The sequence below is a fragment of the Cheilinus undulatus genome, linkage group 2, assembly GCF_018320785.1.
Source record: "Cheilinus undulatus linkage group 2, ASM1832078v1, whole genome shotgun sequence".
In the NCBI taxonomy this organism is placed as follows: domain Eukaryota; kingdom Metazoa; phylum Chordata; class Actinopteri; order Labriformes; family Labridae; genus Cheilinus; species Cheilinus undulatus.
Window position 1 is genome coordinate 10,050,690 of NC_054866.1, and position 21,408 is coordinate 10,072,097.

General features: G+C 38.7%; 1 protein-coding gene across 1 annotated transcript in view; it reads left to right on the forward strand.

Moving 5' to 3' along the window:
• Positions 1-20,814, forward strand: part of bace1 (beta-secretase 1) — a 30,900-nt gene extending 10,086 nt beyond the window's left edge. Inside the window, exons 2-10 of the mRNA XM_041796415.1 lie at positions 3,337-3,425; positions 8,410-8,626; positions 9,698-9,835; positions 9,920-10,054; positions 10,166-10,267; positions 10,493-10,642; positions 15,452-15,623; positions 17,777-19,450; positions 20,123-20,814. Of these exons, the coding sequence (XP_041652349.1) occupies positions 3,337-3,425; positions 8,410-8,626; positions 9,698-9,835; positions 9,920-10,054; positions 10,166-10,267; positions 10,493-10,642; positions 15,452-15,623; positions 17,777-18,015 (1,242 nt within the window). The 3' untranslated portion in view covers positions 18,016-19,450; positions 20,123-20,814. The remainder of the gene's footprint in view (positions 1-3,336; positions 3,426-8,409; positions 8,627-9,697; positions 9,836-9,919; positions 10,055-10,165; positions 10,268-10,492; positions 10,643-15,451; positions 15,624-17,776; positions 19,451-20,122) is intronic.
• The last annotated feature ends 594 nt before the right edge of the window (positions 20,815-21,408 follow it).

Here is a 21,408-nt window from a genome sequence, read left to right on the forward strand (position 1 = left end):
AGAGGGAGAGAGACAGCAGGGGAAGACATGAAGTCTCAGTGTGTCAGGATGCAGCCTTTGGTGTTTGTGTATGGAAGCGACATCCATCCTGAGCAGTCAGCAAAACTCTCTGTGCAGAGATTCTGTAGTGACAGTCAGTGTGCACAGATCGGTTTGTAGACAGTGAATGCAGGCACGTCTGTGCAGAACAGATGGATGCATGTGTGTGGTAGAAAACTGTGAGGTGGACAGCGTCAGTATTTATTCTGAGCTTTCAGGCCAAGCCCTTGAGACAGTACCACTTCTCTGGGTATTTTAAGAGCCAATCCATTATTGAACAGCTTGCTGTGGCTCTATGGCTGCCTGCCTGTTCATCTGTTCGGGTGTTTGTGTGCCACGATGTCGGTCCGTATCTACTGAGGAGTCTTAATCTATCAGTCAGTAAAATATTACATTATGCACTGCAGCATAAAAAAATCTGTCAACAGCCAGCATTAAAAGCATTAAAAGTAGGGATATCTTGCTACTACCTTTTTTAAAAGTTATTATTTGGGCTTTTTGCCTTTACAAGATAGGACAGCTAAAGAGAGACAGGAAATACAGGGAGAGAGAATGGGGGCATACATGCAGAAAGCAGTGCCAGGATCGGTTTTTGTACCTGTGACTGGAGTGTGAAAGGCTGTGTCCTTTATTTTTGGGTGCCTGCTCTACCAGCTGAACTAAATCTGCACCTCGATACTGTTTTTTTAAAATACAAAAACACTGATATTAGTACAAATAGATACAAATGTATCTAAAATGTTAGTATCATCAAAAAAGTTTGTTTTTGCTTTGGTTTAATCCAAGAAAAATTAAATAAAAAAAAATATTTCAAGACTATTTTGTTTGCAATATATTACAGTATTTTAAAGCATCATTCCAAAAACGGATTTATGATACAGAAATATTGACCTTCTAGAAAATAATGCTCATTTATGCACTTACAGCATCTATGTGATATGTCATGGAGCCAATCAGTCCATGGCACTGCTGGGGTGTTATGAAGCCCAGGCCTTCTCTGATAGCAGTCTTAGGCTCGTCTGTATTGTTGAGTCTGGTGTCTCTCATCTTCCTCTTGATCCAGAGATTCTGTTCAGGTTGGCTGGCAAATCAAACACAGTAATACCACAGTCAGCAAACCAGATTCTGGTAGTCTTGGCTTCACTGTGGACAAGTATAAAGGAAATCAGTATCTCCATGAAACTTTTTGCAGATAGAAACATAAAGTATTCTAAAATCTCCTAGTAGATGGCTGACAGTGTTGACTGTGGACTTGATGGAGCACAGTGGACCAACAGCAGCAGATGACATGACGCTTAACCGTCACAGACGGTGGAAACTGAAAACACTGGACTTCAAGCACCTTGGATTCCTTGACCTTGATTTCCAAATGAAATGCTTAAATTACTTTCATTTGAAAACAGGACTTAGGACCACTGCGCAACACTTGAGTTCTTTTTCTCCTTAGCTCGTCGGAGAAGCTAACGTTGCCTTTGGTTCAGGAGAGGCTTGGAACTAAGAACACCACACTTACGGTCCATTTACTAATAAATTACCATTTATTTCCATTTACGTAGCCTTCATCTACAAAAAGGGGCAGAGTCGCCTCTTTGCCTGAGGAGACTCAGATCAATAGACATCTGCAGTAAGATGCTGCAGATGTTTTATCAGTCTGTGGTGGCAAGTGTTCTGTTTTATGCTGCAGTCTGCTGGGGAGGCAGTGTAAAACACAAGGATGCAAGGCGTCTGATCAAACTGGTTAAAAAAGCTGGCTCTGTGGTTGGAATCAAGTTCAGCTCATTGGAGGATGTGGTGGAGAGATGCACACTGAAGAAGGTGGATGCCATTCTGGGGAACATGGATCATCCACTTCATATCAACTTAAATGACCAAAAAAACAACAGTGGTAGACGGCTCCTCTCTCTTCTCTGCAGGACGGAAAGATTTAGGAGATCTTTCACACCCTCAGCAATAAGACTGTATAACTACCCACGCCGATGAAATCGGCAGGGGGTTATGTAAAGGGTTCCGCATCTTTGTTTGTTTGTATGTGTATAAGATAACTCGAGAACGGAAAGTCGGATCTTCACCAAACTTTCAGGGAATATTGGGATAGTGACAGGGAAGAATTGATTAGATTTTGGTGATGATTCGCGCACCTGTTCAGTTTTTCTTGGACTTCGAATTTTGAACACCATAGTAATCAACGGGAGCGCGAGTTCCTCGGTGGTGCTGCTTAGGCGTGGGTCTGCCACCTCAGACGGCCATTCTAGTTCTTCTATAAACAGATGAGACTCCAGACAAATGAATTTCCCTTCAGGGATGAGTAAAGTTATTATTATTATTATTATTTTTATTATTATTTCCTGGACCCATCCATGTGGTGGCTCTAAATACAGTGACTCCAGCCTCATTCCACTCCTTGTGAAGCTCACCTAAGCTCTTGAATCTGCTTTGTTTGACAGTCCTCTGAAGGCTAAGCTCATCCCTGTTGATTGTGCTCCTTTTTTTTTTTTACCACACTTTTCCCTTTCAGTCAGCTTTCCATGAATTTGCTTTGATACAGCCTCTGAGAACAGCCTGCCCTTTCAGCAGTGACCTTCTGAGGCTTTACCTCCTTGTGAAGGGTGTCAGTGTTTGTCTTCTGGACATTTGTCAGGTCAGCAGTCTTCCCCATGGTTGTGGTTGTGTGTACTGAACATGAGTGAGTGAATGAATGAAGACTCAGGTAATCTTTGCAAACTGGACTTCTTTGCAATATTCTAATATTTTGAGATTGTGGGATTTTGATTTTCATGCGCTCTAAGCCGCAATCATCAAGATTGAAATAAAGTCTTACCATTTTTCACCTAGTATGAGATGAATCAAGTAATTCTTAATGGGATTTACAGGTCTGCAAGGTCTCCATTCACACTTTCAGTAACTGCTTTGACTGATAGCACTAAATATGATACTCACACTGAGCTGCAGACAGAAATGGAGGAGCTAGGAGAGAGAGGGAGTAGAATGGGCAACCTGAGAGGAGAGGGGGGTTAGAGTGGAGACAGAGAGGGGACGGAGAAGGGCATTTAGGGCAACAGGAAACAACGCAAGGGAAAGATAAATAGAGAATAACACAGAGAAATGGCCTGTAATCAGTATAAAAGTGAACACGCATAAGTTTGTTTTGGAAATAACCATGTTTGTTACCAAAGCGGCAGCTAAGCATGTGACATGCTACATACCTAAAATAGAACCAAAGCACCAGAATGACAAACGTTTTGAGTTTAGAAAAATAATCATTGATTGCTTATTCTCTCTCTCTCTTCTTTTCTCTAGTTGAACATCTTGGTGGACACAGGAAGCAGCAACTTTGCTGTCGGAGCAGCTGCTCATCCCTTCCTGCGAAGATACTACCATCGCTCGCTGTGAGTATAAATATAGTTACCTTTTTTTGCAACAGATAACAAATCATTTATTTGAAAATATTGGGACCTTGAAGGGTACAGATGCAGACAAATGCCAAAGCTGTCAGTGACACACAGATTGATTGGTGCCAGTCCATAAGTCAAGGCTCCAGACTAACTTTTTTTACCAGGAGCACAGTGGCCCCTAACTTAAAATTTTAGGGGCGCAAGCAGAAAATTTTGGGGTGCACACTGTAAATCGACTTCCAAAGTAAATATTCACATTTCCTCTCATTTTCACAGTATTACTGTGGAGCTGCACTTTCATTACACAGGTCAGGGCACATTTTATGCTTCAGACTGGCATTGTGTTTGCTCAGAGTGTCATGTTTTAATTGTGTAGTGCCAGTATTATCAGCAAATATCGTGTTCCATGCATAGAGGTTGCGCTGGACATTTTTATTGTCTGTCATTTTGATGGGAGGGGTTGTGAAATTTCCGTCATGCCATTTTACCATCCGTCATTATAATTTCCTCTTTAATATCTGTAATATAATTCAATATGACTTTATTTCTAGTGTTTAATTAATGAAGCACCATTTCTAAACTTATATTCTAAAAACAATCTTTGAGGTTCTGCATTTTAATGGCACTGATAGAGAGATGAATAAAGCAGCACAGCATTTTCTCTTCGTCATTTTTACGCAGGGAGCAACAAACGGTGGAGCAACAATCCCTGTCTTTAAGCAAGCAACTATGAACTGTGCCATTTAAGACATCATGCACAGTTTGGAGGATATTTTTAATATCAAGATGTTGTAGTTTGATGACCACAGCTGGTAACAAGTTGTTAAAAGGCTGCACTGTGGAGCCGTGCGCATTTGTCTGCTCCACAGGAGTCATAATCCGAAAAAAACGTCACACACTCGGACCTTGCACACTGAGTCTGTTGCGTTTGTATTTGCCTTGACTGCGAAAGTTTGTAGAATGTGGCAAAGTTTTTTGTACTGTGAGCCTGTCACTCCTTCTAAATCCTGCTGGATCCATCCTGACGGAGAGCTTCATACAACACACGCTCATGCATCATAGCATTGAGACAAGTTGGAGAGGTGGAGAACAACTTTTTAATTCTGTCTCTGTTATGACCTGTGAGTAGGCTACAAACATAGGCCTTTATCTGTCATATTTCCATGACTGATGTCCACATAATACAGGGGGAAACTGCGGTGGATAAAGTGAGGTTTGGGGGGGGCAGTTGGGCAGTGATGAGCAAGCAAGAGAGAATTCAGCAACAGGTGCTGATCTGAATCATCATTCACCCATCTCTTTGTTATATTTCCATGGTTGATATACACATGATAAATGAGCAAACTTTGGTGTTTAAAGTGAGGTTTCGGTGGTGAGCAAGCAGGGTGGAAGCAGCAGGAACTCTGCATGCCGACCGGTGTACTGAGACACCTGCAGCAGAGACTGACACGCTTTCATTAATCTACGATGTCGAGGTCAGTGAGAGAGCCCACCGGGTACAAGATTTTTAATAGATCAAATAACCTCCTTGATAGTCCATGTGTGCAAAATGGTAAAGGTCTATGCATCTGTCTGTCTGTGTGTGTGCTAAAATGCAGGCTCATCCTCATCATTCCAGCCCGTCAAAATGACGGACAGCCTTCAAAATTCTCCGTCATCCTTCAAAAAATTCCGTCAGTGACGGAGAATATTCAGTTAACGCAACCTCTGTCCCCGCGTGTTGTGGGTATTGAGCAGAATTTGCAATTCATTTAATTCATCTCCCAAAAATACCTCAGCCAGGTGAACTTGTGCAGCCACTCATCCCGAAAACAGAATTTCCTGCCCTTTTTCACCATGACCGTTTCCTCACAAAACGAGTTGGACTCATCAGGATTTGTCACCTCTGGCACACTAGTTTTAGTGGGGAGAAAGTAAGCACTGATAGTCCCTATGGCCATTGATCATTGTTTACAAGATTTATGTGAAACCTGTAGATTAGCGCGATAACCCCAAGACTCACCTCTTTTCACACATTAGCACACATCACACAGTGGTCATTCGCCCCCAACACCCCCAACACCCCCCCCCCGTCTCACACACATTAGCCGGATCCCAGGTCTCATATAGATACGGATTCGCTCGAGCCAGAAGTAGTTTCTGATCCGCCATCTTAAAGACCGTGCCAAAGCTCTTGCCCAGTGTAAAGACCCAAGCCATAAGACCGAGGACTGAGATTTGAAGACCGATGAGCAAAGACACATGAGAGCAGGCTTCCCAGAAGTCTTTTTACTCAGAGGCATGCCCCCTTATTGGCTATCTCTCTCTGATTGAACGCTGCTACACAGAGGATGTCAGTAAAACTTTACAGCATCAGCAGAGATAAATGATGGAGGAGAAACAGAGTTTATAGCGCGATAAATGGACTCAATGGACTCTAAACAGAATATAAACATCAGAAGTTTTAAAAGGCTCAACAACTGATGGGCTGGGATTTTAAAAAGTGTTTGAAATAAGCATTTACAGTGAAATATTGAGAATATATTTAATAAAATCAATAATAAAGACTGAATCAGTATGAAGTTTAATATTTGATTTGTTTTCTGATTCACCTTCAAACATCAAACATGTTAAAAGCTTATAAAATCTAGCAATTCAGATATAAATCTTCACTTTCCCACCAAACACCAACAACATTTAGATGTTTTTTTTTTCTACATTTGGTCCGTCATAGCCTTAATTTAATCAAAAGATAGTTGTAGGAAATTGAGCCATGTTTTGTCCCTCTGGTTTAGTCCAAATTTAGCCCAATAATAGTCATTAAAAAAATGACAATATTACAGCAATGTCTTTACAGAGACGTCTTTTCAACGACCTGAAAATAACTGCATTTCACCTTTCACGCTTCTATTCAATCTAGACATTTAGACAGAGTGGAGGTATTTTTTTTAATGTTTTAAGAACTATTTTTGGCTGGGTGGTATAGTCCATTTAGTAATTTCTGTTAATCTGTTTATAGATCATGAGGAGAATTAAAGTCAGAGCATTCTGTCTGTCAGGAAGAAACACGTTTAAATCATCTCAGTGTTAAGAGTTTCTATCAGACTGATAGTGAGCGTCAGGTTTTGTCATTAGCCTTCACACTGAATAATTATGATAAATAATTTTGTAATATAGCATTTGCTGATAGAAAGAGTCCGCATGTTTTTTGATATCAAAAAATAGTTGTAAAGATGTTGAAAAACATCTCCACTATGTCTAAAACAACGTCTAGATTTAATAGAATAGTGAAAGGTGAAAAGATGTAATTTCAGGTCGTTGGAAAGACGTCGCTGTGTGGTCATATTTTTGATGACTATTGGGCTAAATTTGGAATAAATCAGATGGACAGAATAATTTAATAATTTTCTACAACTATCTTTTGTCTAAATTCAGGGTTATGACGGACCGCATGTAGAAAAAAAAACTAAATGATGTCGGGTGTTTGGTGGGAAAGTGAAGATTTATATCTGATTCTGTTGATTTTATGAGCTTTTAACATGTTTGATGTTTGAAGGTGAATCAGAAAACAAATCAAATATTAAACTCCATACTGATTTAGTCTTTATTATTGATTTTATTAAATATATTCTCAATAATTCACTGTAAATGCTTATTTCAAACACTTTTTAAAATCCCAGCCCATCAGTTGTTGAGCCTTTTAAAACTTCTGATGTTTACTGCCGATTTCTCTTCATGCAGGTGTTTTCTGATCCACACTGAGACCAAACACTGTAAATGTGGATATTTGTTTAGAATAAATGCAGTACAAATTATGCAGACACAGCTGTTTATGCCTCCTGACAGCTGATTGATGATCAGCTGATTGATGGTCAGGCGGCACCTCATCATGAACTGATGTCGCTTCAAGTGACGCTGCAGAGGTAAGGACGTCCCAAGGACCGTTAAACATCAGTCTTATGGCTTCAGTCTTCCGTGTCGATTCCTCGGTCTCTCCATGAGTCTCTGGTGGGCGGGACTAAGACTCAAGGAAAAGACTCACGCCAAAGACCCAAGCCATATAACAAGAGGAGTGAGAAGCACCCATTGGCCCACCTTCTTCTTCTTTGGTGTTTGTCTCCTTTCTTCTTCTTTTGGAGTTAATGTCGATTGACAAACCAGCTCATTTGTGCATTATTGCCAACAACTGGGCTGACGTGTGGAGCAGAAGTTTGTCAGCAACAAAAAATATTTAATAATAATAATAAAAACTTGGCAAATTTACCGGTCGCACATGCGCGAGTATATGAAAAATTTACTCGCACTGTCTCAAATTTTAGGGGCAAAATGCGACCATTTAGGGGCAGTCTGGAGCCCTGCACAGCAGGGGTCAAGATACTGAAAGGGGGGGGTCACAAAATGCCTCCCAAGAAACAAAAAACATGCTTTATGATTTCAAATTATACATTTTACCTGTTATTGTAAATTATATGCATGAAATTAGTTGACTGTGGAATAAAGCCGTTGTCATTAGGTATGATTTATGCTGATACCAAAGTAATGTATGGAAAACCCTTAAAATGTAAGTCTGCACATGACTGTCCTTGAGTATGCACAACTATATGACATTGACAGTGGGAGGTGTCCAGTCTCTGGCACCTTTATTTTGGTGGTTTCAGAATGAAAAGTTTGGGAATGCCTGGTATAGAACATTCATAATAGCTTCATAAGGTTGCATGTTTTCCATGATTTTCCATTTTTTACAGTATGTTTTGCTTGTCTTTAGTTTGATTTTCAATATTATTTTATGATTCAATCATTCAGCTAACATTATAATGAAGGATGCCAATTTTCACAGTCGACATCATATTGTGAATGAAGTATGACAACAGGGAGACAGAGTTGTTGATTTGTTCTATTATGTGACTATAATACCAGCAATGAAACTCCTGCGGGAGTCTCCATGTGCTGAATTTCTTCACTTTTCCTCCCCTTCTGTCCTCCCACCATCCCTCTACAGCTCTAGTTCATACCGTGACCAGGGCAGGAGCGTGTATGTTCCCTACACTCAGGGTCGCTGGGAAGGGGAGCTGGGCACCGACTTGGTCTCCGTCCCACATGGCCCGAACGCCACACTGCGTGCTAACATCGCTGCTATCACCCAGTCAGATCGCTTCTTCATCAATGGATCCAACTGGGAGGGAATCCTAGGACTGGCCTATGCTGATATAGCACGGGTAAGAACCCTGCATACCTGAGTAACTCTCTTATGAATTAGTTATGTTGTTAAGTGTGAATTCAGTTGTAACGAACTGTATTTGTCATGTATCCGAGGTCCTAAAAATCAATTAGTCTTGCACAGAGCCAAAATAAAAAAACGCTGATATTATAAAGTTCCACTTATCCCAGTGTGTATCTGTCAGGTGAAAGGCTTGTAAATAACCTGGAAAAACAACGAAAAACCAAACAATGTCATCTGTAACGGTTATAACAACATTATTCTCTTCTGTCACGCTTTACTCTGCTTACTGCACTAGGATTTGTTCCCTGTTAGAACCTCAAGCACGGTTTAGGACTCTGTCTTAAGAGTTCATAATCTTTGTGCAGATTGTGCAAAGTTCCAGCTGTTGATCAGTGTGCAGGTTTAGAAAACCAAGACACAGCTTCGTATAAAACAGAAATCTTCATGACTAAGTCTTAAGTTTCAGTTCCATTTGCAGCCATGAATCACCCCTGTGACAGGAAGCAGGAAGGGAAGGGGGTGAGGGAGCATAGAATTAGAAGTGAAAGCTGGTTCTAGCTTTAGAAGATTGCCAATGCATTCTTTTTCTTCCCATCATCATGTGTCGAGCTTGACTCTTCAGAAAGTGTGTATCCCAACAGGAAGTCAGATACCTTTAGCTGAAGGTGTCCAAAATGCAACAGTAGCACAAAATTAGTTGTAAATGGATAGACAGTCATAGGAAATAGTGGAATTTTGAAATGTGATAATAAAAGATTAATAAGAGTGAAATATAATAATAACTACATTAACTAGATTGTAACAGAAGCCATTCATTACTTCAACAATTTATACAATTAAAGGTCTTGATCTTTCCTCAGAATACCAAGATTATGGCAGTCCTACCAAAGTTTTTGTTTTTTAAAAATCTGCTGATTTCTATGAACAGTAAAGATAATGCTGCTGTACTCTCTATAAAATATGGAAAGATGAAGGGGGGGCAGGATAAAATTTAATCAGTTTTCTATAAACTAAAATGTTAAACTAATCTGCATCATTCTTTCTGACCCTGACTCTCCCTCCTAAGCCTGACGAGACTTTGGAGCCTTTCTTCGACTCTTTGGTTCGCCAGACTCCTGTCCCCAACCTCTTCTCTCTCCAGTTGTGTGGAGCTGGCTTCACTCAGAACTACTCCCTGGGTAGTGCGACCGTTGGTGGCAGCATGGTGAGACACTTTGAGACACACATATCTAAAACTCGTATATCATATTTTGAGCCTTCGCTAGAATATTTATCCCTTTGCCCTCAGATCATTGGAGGAGTGGATCCGTCTCTGTATGTGGGACAGCTTTGGTACACGCCCATCCGCAGGGAGTGGTACTATGAAGTCATAATTGTGAAAATTGAGGTGAATGGACAGGACCTCAACATGGACTGTAAAGAGGTAAGATCTGACCATCTGATAAACAGTCTATTTAAGGATGACTTGGTGGTTGATATCTGGCTTACTGTTGTGAGAAATATTATTGCGTTTTGATGTTTACGTCTCTTTCAGTACAACTACGATAAAAGCATTGTGGATAGTGGCACCACCAACCTTCGTCTGCCTCGGAAAGTGTTCCAGGCTGCAGTCAAGGCTATTGAAGCAGCTTCTTCGGTCAGTCATGATACCTTAAGTCCCTGTTATAAATTTTTAAGATCCTGCTTGTATTTTTTCTTTGTTTACCTTTTGCATTTTCTGATATCATCACCAATTATCTCACTTGTAAGTGACTCTATACCCCTGTTACCTGTAAAATCTCCATCTCCTGATGCAAATCTAACTTCCAAAACACAGACATGGGAAAGGAAAGTATAACTCTCTCTATAACCCTGTTTTTAGACAGAACAGTTCCCCTCTGGGTTCTGGCTCGGGGAGCAGCTGGTATGCTGGCAGGCTGGTACTACTCCTTGGCACATCTTCCCAGTCATATCACTCTACCTGATGAGCGAAAACCACAACCAGTCTTTCAGAATCTCCATCTTACCACAGGTAATTTATTGTTTTTTTCTCGGGGGTTCACTTATTTTTTTTATGTCATTATCATAAGAGGTAAATTTGTTAAGCTTGATTTTATGTCCAAATGATCAAAATCTCAGATTTTTGACTTTAGTTTTAAAAAGGAAAAACATGGATGACTTGCTCATTGCAAAATAGTCTGTGTCGAAGCATATTTGTTTAATTTACCCTCTTAAGGCTGATTTGGCCCAGTAATCTGTTTTATTTAGTGCATGTGAACAGTTTAATCTGGTTTCTAATGTTGTCTCTGTGCATGAGTAGAGTACATGATTGGAAGTGAATAAAGAGAAAACAAAACATAGCGAATGGCAGCATTAGGAAGCAGAATTTTGGGTGTGAAGCTGAAACGAATTTTATTCTTAATGAGATGAAAAATATGAGAAACTTCATCTCCTAAACAGGAGAAAGTACAGAGAAAGAAAAACACTTAAAGTGTCCATGAAAATAGCCAGAATGGGGTTTTCAATAAGCATGAAACAGAATCCTTTGCTCCTGGCAATCGCAAAGACTGTTCTCACTCTAAATGGGACAGCAAGTATGGGGTTTTTGGCAGAAGAATGGAAGAAGAATAAAACAGAGATGAAAAGCAGTAGCTAATTAAAAGCGTGTCACTATTTCCTGGTCATAAAGACAAAGTTAAGAAGGAGAGCTTTATTGAACTTTTTTGCACAGAAGATTACGTGGTCCTGACCAACATCAATCCCATGCTGAAAACAAGCAAGAATGTTTCTGAAACTGCTAATGAAAAAAATCTTCTATTCCTTTGTGGTGTTTTAGGGTGGCTGGCAACAGTTTTGATTTTGTGACTAAAACTCTGACTAAAAATGTCAGTTGACTACCTTATTTCCACATGGAAGAAAGTCTAAAGCACCTATAAATAGATCTTTGGTGATGAAAAAAAGCTGAAAAAACACAAGTGTTGTTTTTGTCATTGACCCTAAAATGTAAGTTATTTCAACATTGGGCAAATAATCTGTTAAACACAAGGAGAAATTGGGTAGAGGACTCAAGGTATGTCAGTTTTTTTGTCAGTGTATTTCACAGTGATTTAAAATCTTGTAGTGCATTTATCTTAGTGTTTTATGTTCATTTAAATTATATAATATGCTTGATTTAATTTATTCAAATGTAATAATTGCTCTGACTGAAAGCAAAGGCTTTAATGTAAAAACTCAAATTATGTTTTAGTGACTAAATGGAGACATTGAGACTGAAAATTTGATAAAGAGATCATGGTGCTATTGCTGTTGCTATATATTTCCATGTCCTAAACTCTAATGGTGAGGTCATAGCGTGTTATTTAAAAGACTTTTGTTTCAGCTACTTACACCTGTTCACAATATGCTGTTATTGGCTAGATATGCACTCTTCATAAATAACATGTGGAGCTTGTCGTTAGATGTTTTCTACAGCCAAAACTGTGTTGGTTTCTATGCAAGTTTGATAAATCAAGGCCACTGTAAGCACTTCATGCTTGTGTGTTGGTGTGTCCTGTCTGCCTGAAACCATGGCAACTGAAGCCAAGTGTATTATGTTGGAGTTGATAAACACTGAGCAGCAGCTGATTATATTGCAGCTAGTGCAAAGAATACAAGGGAGGAGACATCTGAGAAGGCTGAGGAATATTTTTCACTCATTCAGTCACAAAGAGAGGCATGGATAAGGAAATGCACCTCTGATATTTTCAGGTGCTGGCATGCAGATTTGACTAATTGTAACGCCTAGAGCAGTGGCTCTGAACTGGTCTGGTGTCAGGACTCATCATCACCTTAACAATAATTTGACATAAATTTCTTCAATTCTTCAACCATAACCAAAAAATTTAAATGAAAAATGGGGCCATTTGGACTTGGGCTGGAACAAATTATGTTACGCAACAAAGAGAAAGATGAGCCCTTCAAAATAAAAGCACATCAAAGACTTTTGCCACAGTTTTTTTTTCCCAGGCACACATCTGCAACCCACTGAAAAAGGCTTGTGGCTCCTTTTTGGGTCCTGACCCACCAGTTGAGAACCAAGCCTAAAGCGTACATACAGCATGCCTGTAAACATCAGAGGTTTGCAATGACATGTGGACCTACAGCCTATGCTACAGCATAGATTCATGAGTCTTTCAAGCTTTGAACTTGAAGGCATTTTGTTATTTACTGAAAGTTGTTTAATAAATTATTACTGAGTCATGTCTTTGTAATTCAGTTTTTGTAATTCAGAGTTCTGAAGCAATTTAAATGCCTTTATTAAAATGCAGTTTTCATTTCCTTCCCCCCCTCGAGAGAAAGTCTGGTCACAGTTCAGGTCACTCCTTCAACTGTACTCTTTCAAATAGTCTTCAATAGACGAAAGCCTGGCAAGGACCCGTGGGGGACGAAATAATGACCACGTTTTCAAAGCCAGTAGCCTTTGAATATATTTCCTAAAGCCTTTCATAAAGCTCTGTAAAGTCCTTAAACGGTTTTGATTCAAAGCCACTCAGAAAAGCTGTGATGCATAAGGAATGAATAAGGTGAGAATTTGAAGAGAGATTCAGTGCTGTGCACCTGTGGGAGTCTCATGACCTTGGTGCCCATGGCATATTAAATGCTCGAGTAAAGATTCAACTTCTTTGAATTTCAATATCAGGTGCAACTTTGAATCTCCTTATATGGACTAAACACCATAGAAGCAAAATCAACTAAAAACACATGAAAGACATAACATAATGAAAGCAAATAGTAGCTATTATTAGTAAGATAAGACACAGAGACAGAGCTACAGCTGTCTTGTTTATTTTGTGGTTTTAACCCCTTAAAGCCTATTGTATCATATTTGATACATACTTTTATGATACCTCTATCTAATCAATATGATCATAAATTACTAAAAAAAATTCTGAATACGATTCTGAAAAATGATTAAAATGCCCTCAAGTGGATAATCAGTTACCAGAAACACCTAATGTATCAAATGAAATACAAAAAAATTTAAATGTTAAATTTTATGGAATTTTGGATTTTTGGGATTTCGGTAAAAAGTGAAATAAACGTTTCAGTTTCTTATTTAATAAGAAAAAAGTACAAAAATTAAGAAGGTGGGATTTTTTTGTGGACAATTCTTAAAAAATGGCACATCAATGATTGCATGATATGTCATGCATAACATCTACAATGCAAAAAAAATGTTTAAAACTTGTATTTTGACACAAATTTCAGGTCAAAGAAATATTGCATCATTTGCGATCTGAAAATTGCAGCAGGCCAGATTGTGATTTAATCTTATTTTTGATTAATTGCCCAGTCCCAGACAAAAGTGTGTGCCAGTTGTCTCAAAACTTCTGACTCCTGATCATAACGAAAAATGCGAGAAATTTGTGCGGACATTTGGACACATTTGAAAGAAACTCAGTTTTTTTAAGAGTGATTCCATGCGATGAAACTTGGATCATTTGATACAATCCTGAGACAAAAGGGCAGTCAGTGCTTTGGAAAACACCATCATCACCAACAGCAGCAAGCCCAAATTCAAGGCCATGTTGATTGTTTTCTTGGACATTAAGGGTATCATTGTGGAGGAGTGGGTTCCAGAAAGGTCAATGGTGAATCAGCACTATTAAAAACCAGCTCTAGAAAAACTGTATGAAAAAGTCAGAAAAAAAGAGACCACAAATGTAGAAAACTGGTTTCAGTCTTCATCAAGACAATGCTCTAGCTAACACTGAGCACTCAATAAAGTGGTTTCTGACCCAAAGACAAACCACAGTGCTTGATCACCCTCCTTTTTCACCTGATTTAGCGCCATGTGACTTTTTTCTTTTCCTAAGACCAAATCTGTGCTCAAAGGGACATGTTTGGAGTCTGTGTCAGAAGTTAAGAAAAGAACCACAGAGGTTCTGAGACAGAAGAAGACCTACTGCTCTGCTTTGGTCATTGAAGGCTTGAACGCAGTGGTGTGTTGATGCAGAAGAGGAGTGTAGTGAAGAAGAAAGACACTGAAAAATGTTTTTGTTCACTAGAATTAAATTACGGCATTACTCTGGTATAACCATGAATTAAACGCTTGAGGTTAAAGTGGAAGATAGAACTGATTTGATCAGTTGATAAAAACTGGATTCAACAACTGTTAAGCTGTTGACCTAATGTAAAAACATTGTAGATTTTAACACGAAGATTAGAAACTATGGGTTTAACACAGGATAGCGGGCACAAAAAAAGACACTAAAGACACTCTTACGAAAGGTAATGAAACAAATAACTGTTGAGATTTATGTACATTTATACAGCATGTGATTCAGAAATACTGCTCAAAATCTTAAGGGGAAGCTTTTTTAGAGAGGCAAAGCTGCTGCACTTCTCCTTCTCTACTTGTTGAGTATCGCTTCACTTAGTTATTTTCCCCCCATTTTTCAATTTCTGCCAAGTGGACTGTAAAAGTATATCATGAGTTGGATTTACAGCCATTAAAAGGAGAATAATAACAAATGAACGTCAATTTTTCAGTGGATTTTTTTAGTCCACCTGCCCTGCTTTTGTTTTCAGCACCACAGACAGCGCAGCATCCACCCACACTGGGATGGAGGCGGAGGGAGGGGCGTGTGCAATGGGGGTGGGGGGCCACCAACACCAACACATGCTTTCTTGGGGGTCCAGACTCAATAGGTTGAGAATCACTAATGTAACCGACCTGGTAAATGGGCTTGTGCTTGTTTATGTGTTTTTCCAGTCATCAGATCACACAGAGAGCTTTTACACCACAGGTAGCACAGATTTTCTTTCTTTTCTTCATTCTGTTCAATTGATTTCTATGCAGCAATACCTGCGGCCGGTGGAGGATGTGGCTTCTGCCCAGGAGGACTGCTATAAGTTTGCTGTGTCCCAGTCCAGCACCGGCACTGTGATGGGAGCTGTCATCATGGAGGGATTCTACGTTGTTTTTGACCGAGAAAAGAAACGCATCGGCTTTGCTGTCAGTACATGCCACGGTGAGGAAAGGGGGTTGGATGTAGAATTCAGTCTGAAAGTTTGATGTTTTTCAGTGAGAGGAAATAAGGATATCTGTTGAAAGGAAAGTAATACAGGAAATACCAGCCTGAAAGTGCAGGATATTTCTGAACAAGCCATTTTGCATTTGTACTAGGTTTGGTGTGTGCACTTTTTTAATACTTTTAAACCTTCCCATGGTGTACGTTATTAACGGGGTTAAAATTTGCAGCACATTAAATAAGAGGCAGGTCAGACCAAGCACAGTGAGCAGAGCATGCACATTTACATGTGTGTCATTCAATGTTTACAAAACACTTGAGTCTTACATAAAATCCCAATGCGAATATTTATTATAGAGGCACTTGAGGAGATTTATAGTTCCAGCATTGTTTTATACATCACAGGAAGCTGAATTACATCAGGACAGAGAATCATATGAAGTCTCTTTTCTCTTATCCCTCTGTGAGTAATGGCACATGTGCTCTTTCTTTTTGTCTCTGTTCTGAGGTAATATGAGAAATAATTATCCCAAACTGTTATCAGAAAGATCTAACAATGTAAAGAAATGCTCACTGGGCTTTTAAACACATTACTTATTATGACAGGTATGTTGTTTGAAATCATTAACAAGAGTTCTTAATCACTTTTATGACATCTTCATGCATTGGCAGTGGTACTGCTGCTGGAAACAGACATTTTATTATAGCATTTATTATAAGCATGCACTTGTTACACAGCTCCATTTTCACAAAGGCTATTTTTAGATACACCAGAATACGATAGTACTGCCCTTTCCCAAAATAATAGCATATGATATTGGCAAAAATCCGCATCTATTCCAAATGAAGAAGTACTATAAAGCACAAGCTTCATGTTCTAATGTGGGCCGTATCTCATTTTATATTGTCAAATTTGCCAGAGGTGACACAGTTGGCCCCCAGGCTGTAGTTTGGACACCTCTGATACAAACTAATGATAATCTGGGTTACAAGAAAATGCATGACATTAACATTTCAAGTCATGCAATCAAAACTTGAAGAGTTTGAGTACATCCATATTGTACTGTTACACTGGGGTTTAATGATGTTTGTAATGCAAATAAACACATTCCTCCTTTCTCTTAAACACAGAAGACCTTGGGAGCTTTTCAAATCAACAAAAATTAAATAAATGTTTTTGCCTATATTATTTCATTAATGCTTGTATTTTCTTTCAAAAGACACATAATTTTTGGCATTAGCAGTGAGATCTATCACTATTACCTATAATGAAGCAGGCCACCAGGAAGCAGGCCTGCCTACAGAATCGGCTGGGTCCCTGAAAAACACAGAGAATGGGCCCTCCTCAATTGTGATTAAGCACCAACATTGACCTGTTTTGAGACTTTTTCATTTTGCTATTTCTGCAACATTTTTTGCTACTCTTAACCTATTTTTGATCACTTTTGTCACTTTTCACCCTTTTAGTCACTTTTGTGACAACTTTTGCCCTTTGTGCCCCTCTTTAACCACTTTTCTTTACATTACCAGGCCATTTTTGCAATATTTTTGCCAGCCTAAATCTATTTTTCATCTTTTTTTGACCTTTTTAGCCAATTTTTGCTAACTATAGCCACTATGTAATTCTTTAGCCAGCCATTTTTGCAAACTTTTTGCATTCTCAACCACATTTTGATAACTTCTGCCCCTTTTTAGCTCCTTTTAAACAAATTTGTACCACTTGTCACCTTTTTCGCTACTCTTAAACCCCTTTTCACAACTCTGCCCGGCCATTTTTGCATATTTCTGCCACTTTTAACCTACTTATAGTACTTTTTGCCCCTTTTTTACTCTTTTACCCTTTTTTTGGCCACTTTTTAACCTCTTTTCACCACCATGCCTGCCAATTTTGATCTTTTGTGCCACTCCACAAACCATTTTGAAATGTATCACTCTTTTTTCACAACTTTATCCAGCCACTTTCTTAACATTCCTGCCAGTATTAACTTTAAAATTAATTCTTATATATTTTCTCACATTTTGTGAATTTATTGATCTTCTTAGGGGCAGATAGGAAGCTTTGGGAGACTGATATGGCCACCAGCTGATAATTAGCGCTCTATTCTGGTCTCTGTAAGTCTCATTTACTAACAACCCTCTCTTCCTATCTGCAGTACACGATGAGTTTCGTACAGCCTCTGTGGAAGGTCTGTTCCACGGTGTCGACCTGGAGGACTGCGGCTACAACATCCCTCAAACAGACGAGTCCACTCTCATGACCATCGCCTACATCATGGCAGGAATCTGTGCTCTCTTCATGCTTCCTCTGTGTCTCATGGTGTGCCAGTGGCGCTTCGCCCGCTGCATCCACCCACACGGGGACTTTGCAGATGATATATCGCTCCTTAAGTGAATTTGTGGAAAAAAGGGGCAAAATAAGTCAGAGACTAAACTTGAACTACAGCATTGAGAAGGGTTGATGTAAAGTTATGGTCAGTGATACAGGATACTGGTGCTGTTGAAACAGAGCTTTCAAACATTTCTTCAGGAGTTAAATATATAAAATATAACACACTGTATTTACACAGTGAAAAGTGCTGCCCTAAAATTAGAGAGCATTTGACTTAAACTGGAGCCATTACTAACCTGGAGGAGAAACCAGAGAAAGATGGTGTCGTCAGTGTTAACTGTAAGTCTGTTTAAAGCTTCTGTGTCAGCATGCCTAGAGGAGCTGAAGTGGGGTAAATGCAGGAAAGAAAATCTGCTCTTTCTTATGTATAGTAAATAGACCACCGAGATGGACAGCAACTCTAGGATTATTAAAGAGAAAGCAGATGTGATAAACGTGTGGTTGAATTAAGAATGTCACAACCTGGGTGTCATGTTAAGATGGAAATACATCATCTATTCAGGCCTGGTTTGAGATGGTAAGATCTGGCCATATGAGTGCTTGGTTATGTGTGTTTCTAACTCTACTGTTTGTGGCTTATGAATGATTGTTTGTGTGTGAGCATGCCTGTATGTGTGCACAGCTGTAATGTACGTGAAGAGTATACAGAAAGATATAATGAAATTGTACTACTGAGGACAAATAGCATCTATGAAGTAACACTATTTTGCAAATGCCAGCAAATATTTCTGCAATGCAAATCAAATAAGCATAAAGAGGCTCATTGATGAAATATAAGATTGTAACAGCATTTTCTCAGTGCTCTTGGTGTAAAACTAAGACTGCTGAACAGTCAGTATCAGATGTCACTTTCTTCTCTTATAATGATAGCTTGAACATACTGTAATGAAAAAAGAAAAGTGCATTCCAGTTCTCCTATTTGCCCCACATACACTCAGACATTCACACACATTACTTATCCTACTGCTGCACTGTCTGACGATTTGCACATGTAACACATTACATGTTAACAAACCCAGACTTGATAGGGCTTCTTCCACAAACAGCCTAACTCACCACATTTTTCAATGGGGACCATATATGCTTGGACAAGGAAACGATCCCAAAGTATGGTATACACTCGATTGCTATGTATGTCAGCAAGGGACAGTTTGTATCGTCCTTCCGCAAGTTGTAAATAGACAAACTAAGAAGTGTATATTTATCTGTCAGGCGCTGGCAGCACTGTTGAACCAATAAACTACTTATTGTAACTGTAACAGGATGTACTTTTCATTTTTTCCCCCACAGGTTTAACCACTAACTGATGAGTAGGCGACCTACAGTGAATATGAAAAGAATTCACCCCCCTGGACGTTTACCCTTTTACTGATTTTATAAATCAATCATGATCAGTATCATTTGGCTTTCTGACCAAAAAGACCTCTTCAATGTCAAGGTGAAAACGGATTTTTACAAAGTAATGTCAGTGTCAGAAATTATGTAATATAATATATGTGTCTTGTTTCATGAATGTGTAACACTAAAATCGTTAATGAAATTCAAACATGATTAAAGTTCCTGGTCTATGTACAATAGGACTGAAAAGAGGCTGAATCTGTTGCATAGCTCCATACTTGAAAAATTGTTCTTGAGAATTTTTCAACTTATTTTTAGCAAAGAACAAAAATAAGCCAAGAGTTAGAAACTGTCAAACTATCATTGAAATGTACTTAAATGTATAAAATAAAAGGCTAAACATCTGATCAGTTCAGCATCATTGTAAGCATTTGGGAGTTCATGGAAAGTCATAGACTGCACATTCTCTGAGTTAGATTTGGTATGGGCAGGTTATAGCATACTAATGGCTGAAATGTTCCTAGTTTTGATGTTAGACAAGTTTTTCCAAATAAAAAAAAAAGCCAAAGGTGCAGCAATCAATAATATAATAATAAATCTCTTTTTAGCTCTTTGCTGATGTGTGATGGACTTCATGTGACAATGAGTAACATTGTGATTTGGAACTGGAAGAAATACCATGTTAGTAATTGCATTGGACTTCAAGATATTGGTGATAAAACAGAAATGTTTTCTTAATTCTAAAATGATTTATTTATTTTCCCTTTATTAGGTTCTTTGGAAGAAGAGGATGGAGTGGTGATTTATGATGTTGACAAACTCGGATCAGTAAACTTCCCTTGGATGTGTTGTACTTCTTTTATAACACTACACACAATAATTCAAGACAAAAAGGAAAACCCTCTGGCCAGGGGGACCCTGCCTCCTGCAGGAATTTCTGTGGAATGACAGCCTGCATTAGGAGGGTCTGGTGCCTTCTTTTTAAAGAGGTCAGATGTCTACTCTGGTTACCCAGCAGGGTAAATACTGTTGCAGTAACTGTGTGCACTTAGAAAAGGAGCATTAAAAATGGCACACACAGACTTGTTCAGTCCCTAAAGTCCTTACACTTTTTCAGGCATTTCCAGCAAAAATATGTGCCCCTGGCCTGTCTACAATCCCCCTAAAGAATCAGACATCCTCAACAAATAAGGCCAAAGTTGACTACACCTGCTGAGGCGACTGAGGTCCTTTGGAGTAGGCAGGACTCTGCTCAAGACATTCTGTCAGGTCTCTTCTATGCAGTGGTCTGCTTTGGAGAGGGGAGCACAGAGAGGGACAGAAAGGGTATAAACAAGTTAAATTAAAACAAGCTAAGTTAAATTTATTATTTTCCCTGATATGTAATGTTAACTTCTAATTTTTAGTCCCTCTCACATCATACCATTCACACTGTGTTTTTAATTTTAACCTGGTCTTGTCCTTCCCCTAGCGAACGTGTGCACATGTTAATATGTAAAAATCATTGTTATTTTTATTATTGCTGATTTTGGTAATATTGTAGTTAAGTATTGTGTGTGGGATCAATAAGTTTCTTATCTTATCTTGAATAATTGAATATTCATTTTATTTATGAGTCAAAAATGCACTCATACTTTGAAAACAAAAAGCATTTATAGTAATGCATTTTGGGTTTAAAATGGCCAGACTATTTGAGTTATGAGAAATATTTAGCAAAACATTTTCTAAAAAAAAATTTAAGTACTTTTCTTTTTCAGTTTGAGCATTTTAAGAATATGCATATTTAAAGATAAAAATAAAAACAGAAAATTAAATAACTGAGTTTTGATTTTGTTCATGAGTTTAAAAACAGCATCCATAATTGGAAAATTCAAAAGCATTTCTGCTGTTGTATTTTAATTTTCTAACTGGACTTTTCATTTGAGTTTTGATCACTATACGCTTCCATACTGACCCTACCTGCTTCAGCCTTCATACATAGTTGAACACAGCCATGCACATGCAAGAATAGTCATGTAAACTTACATTTTAGGGATTTTGAAAACATTGCTTTGATTG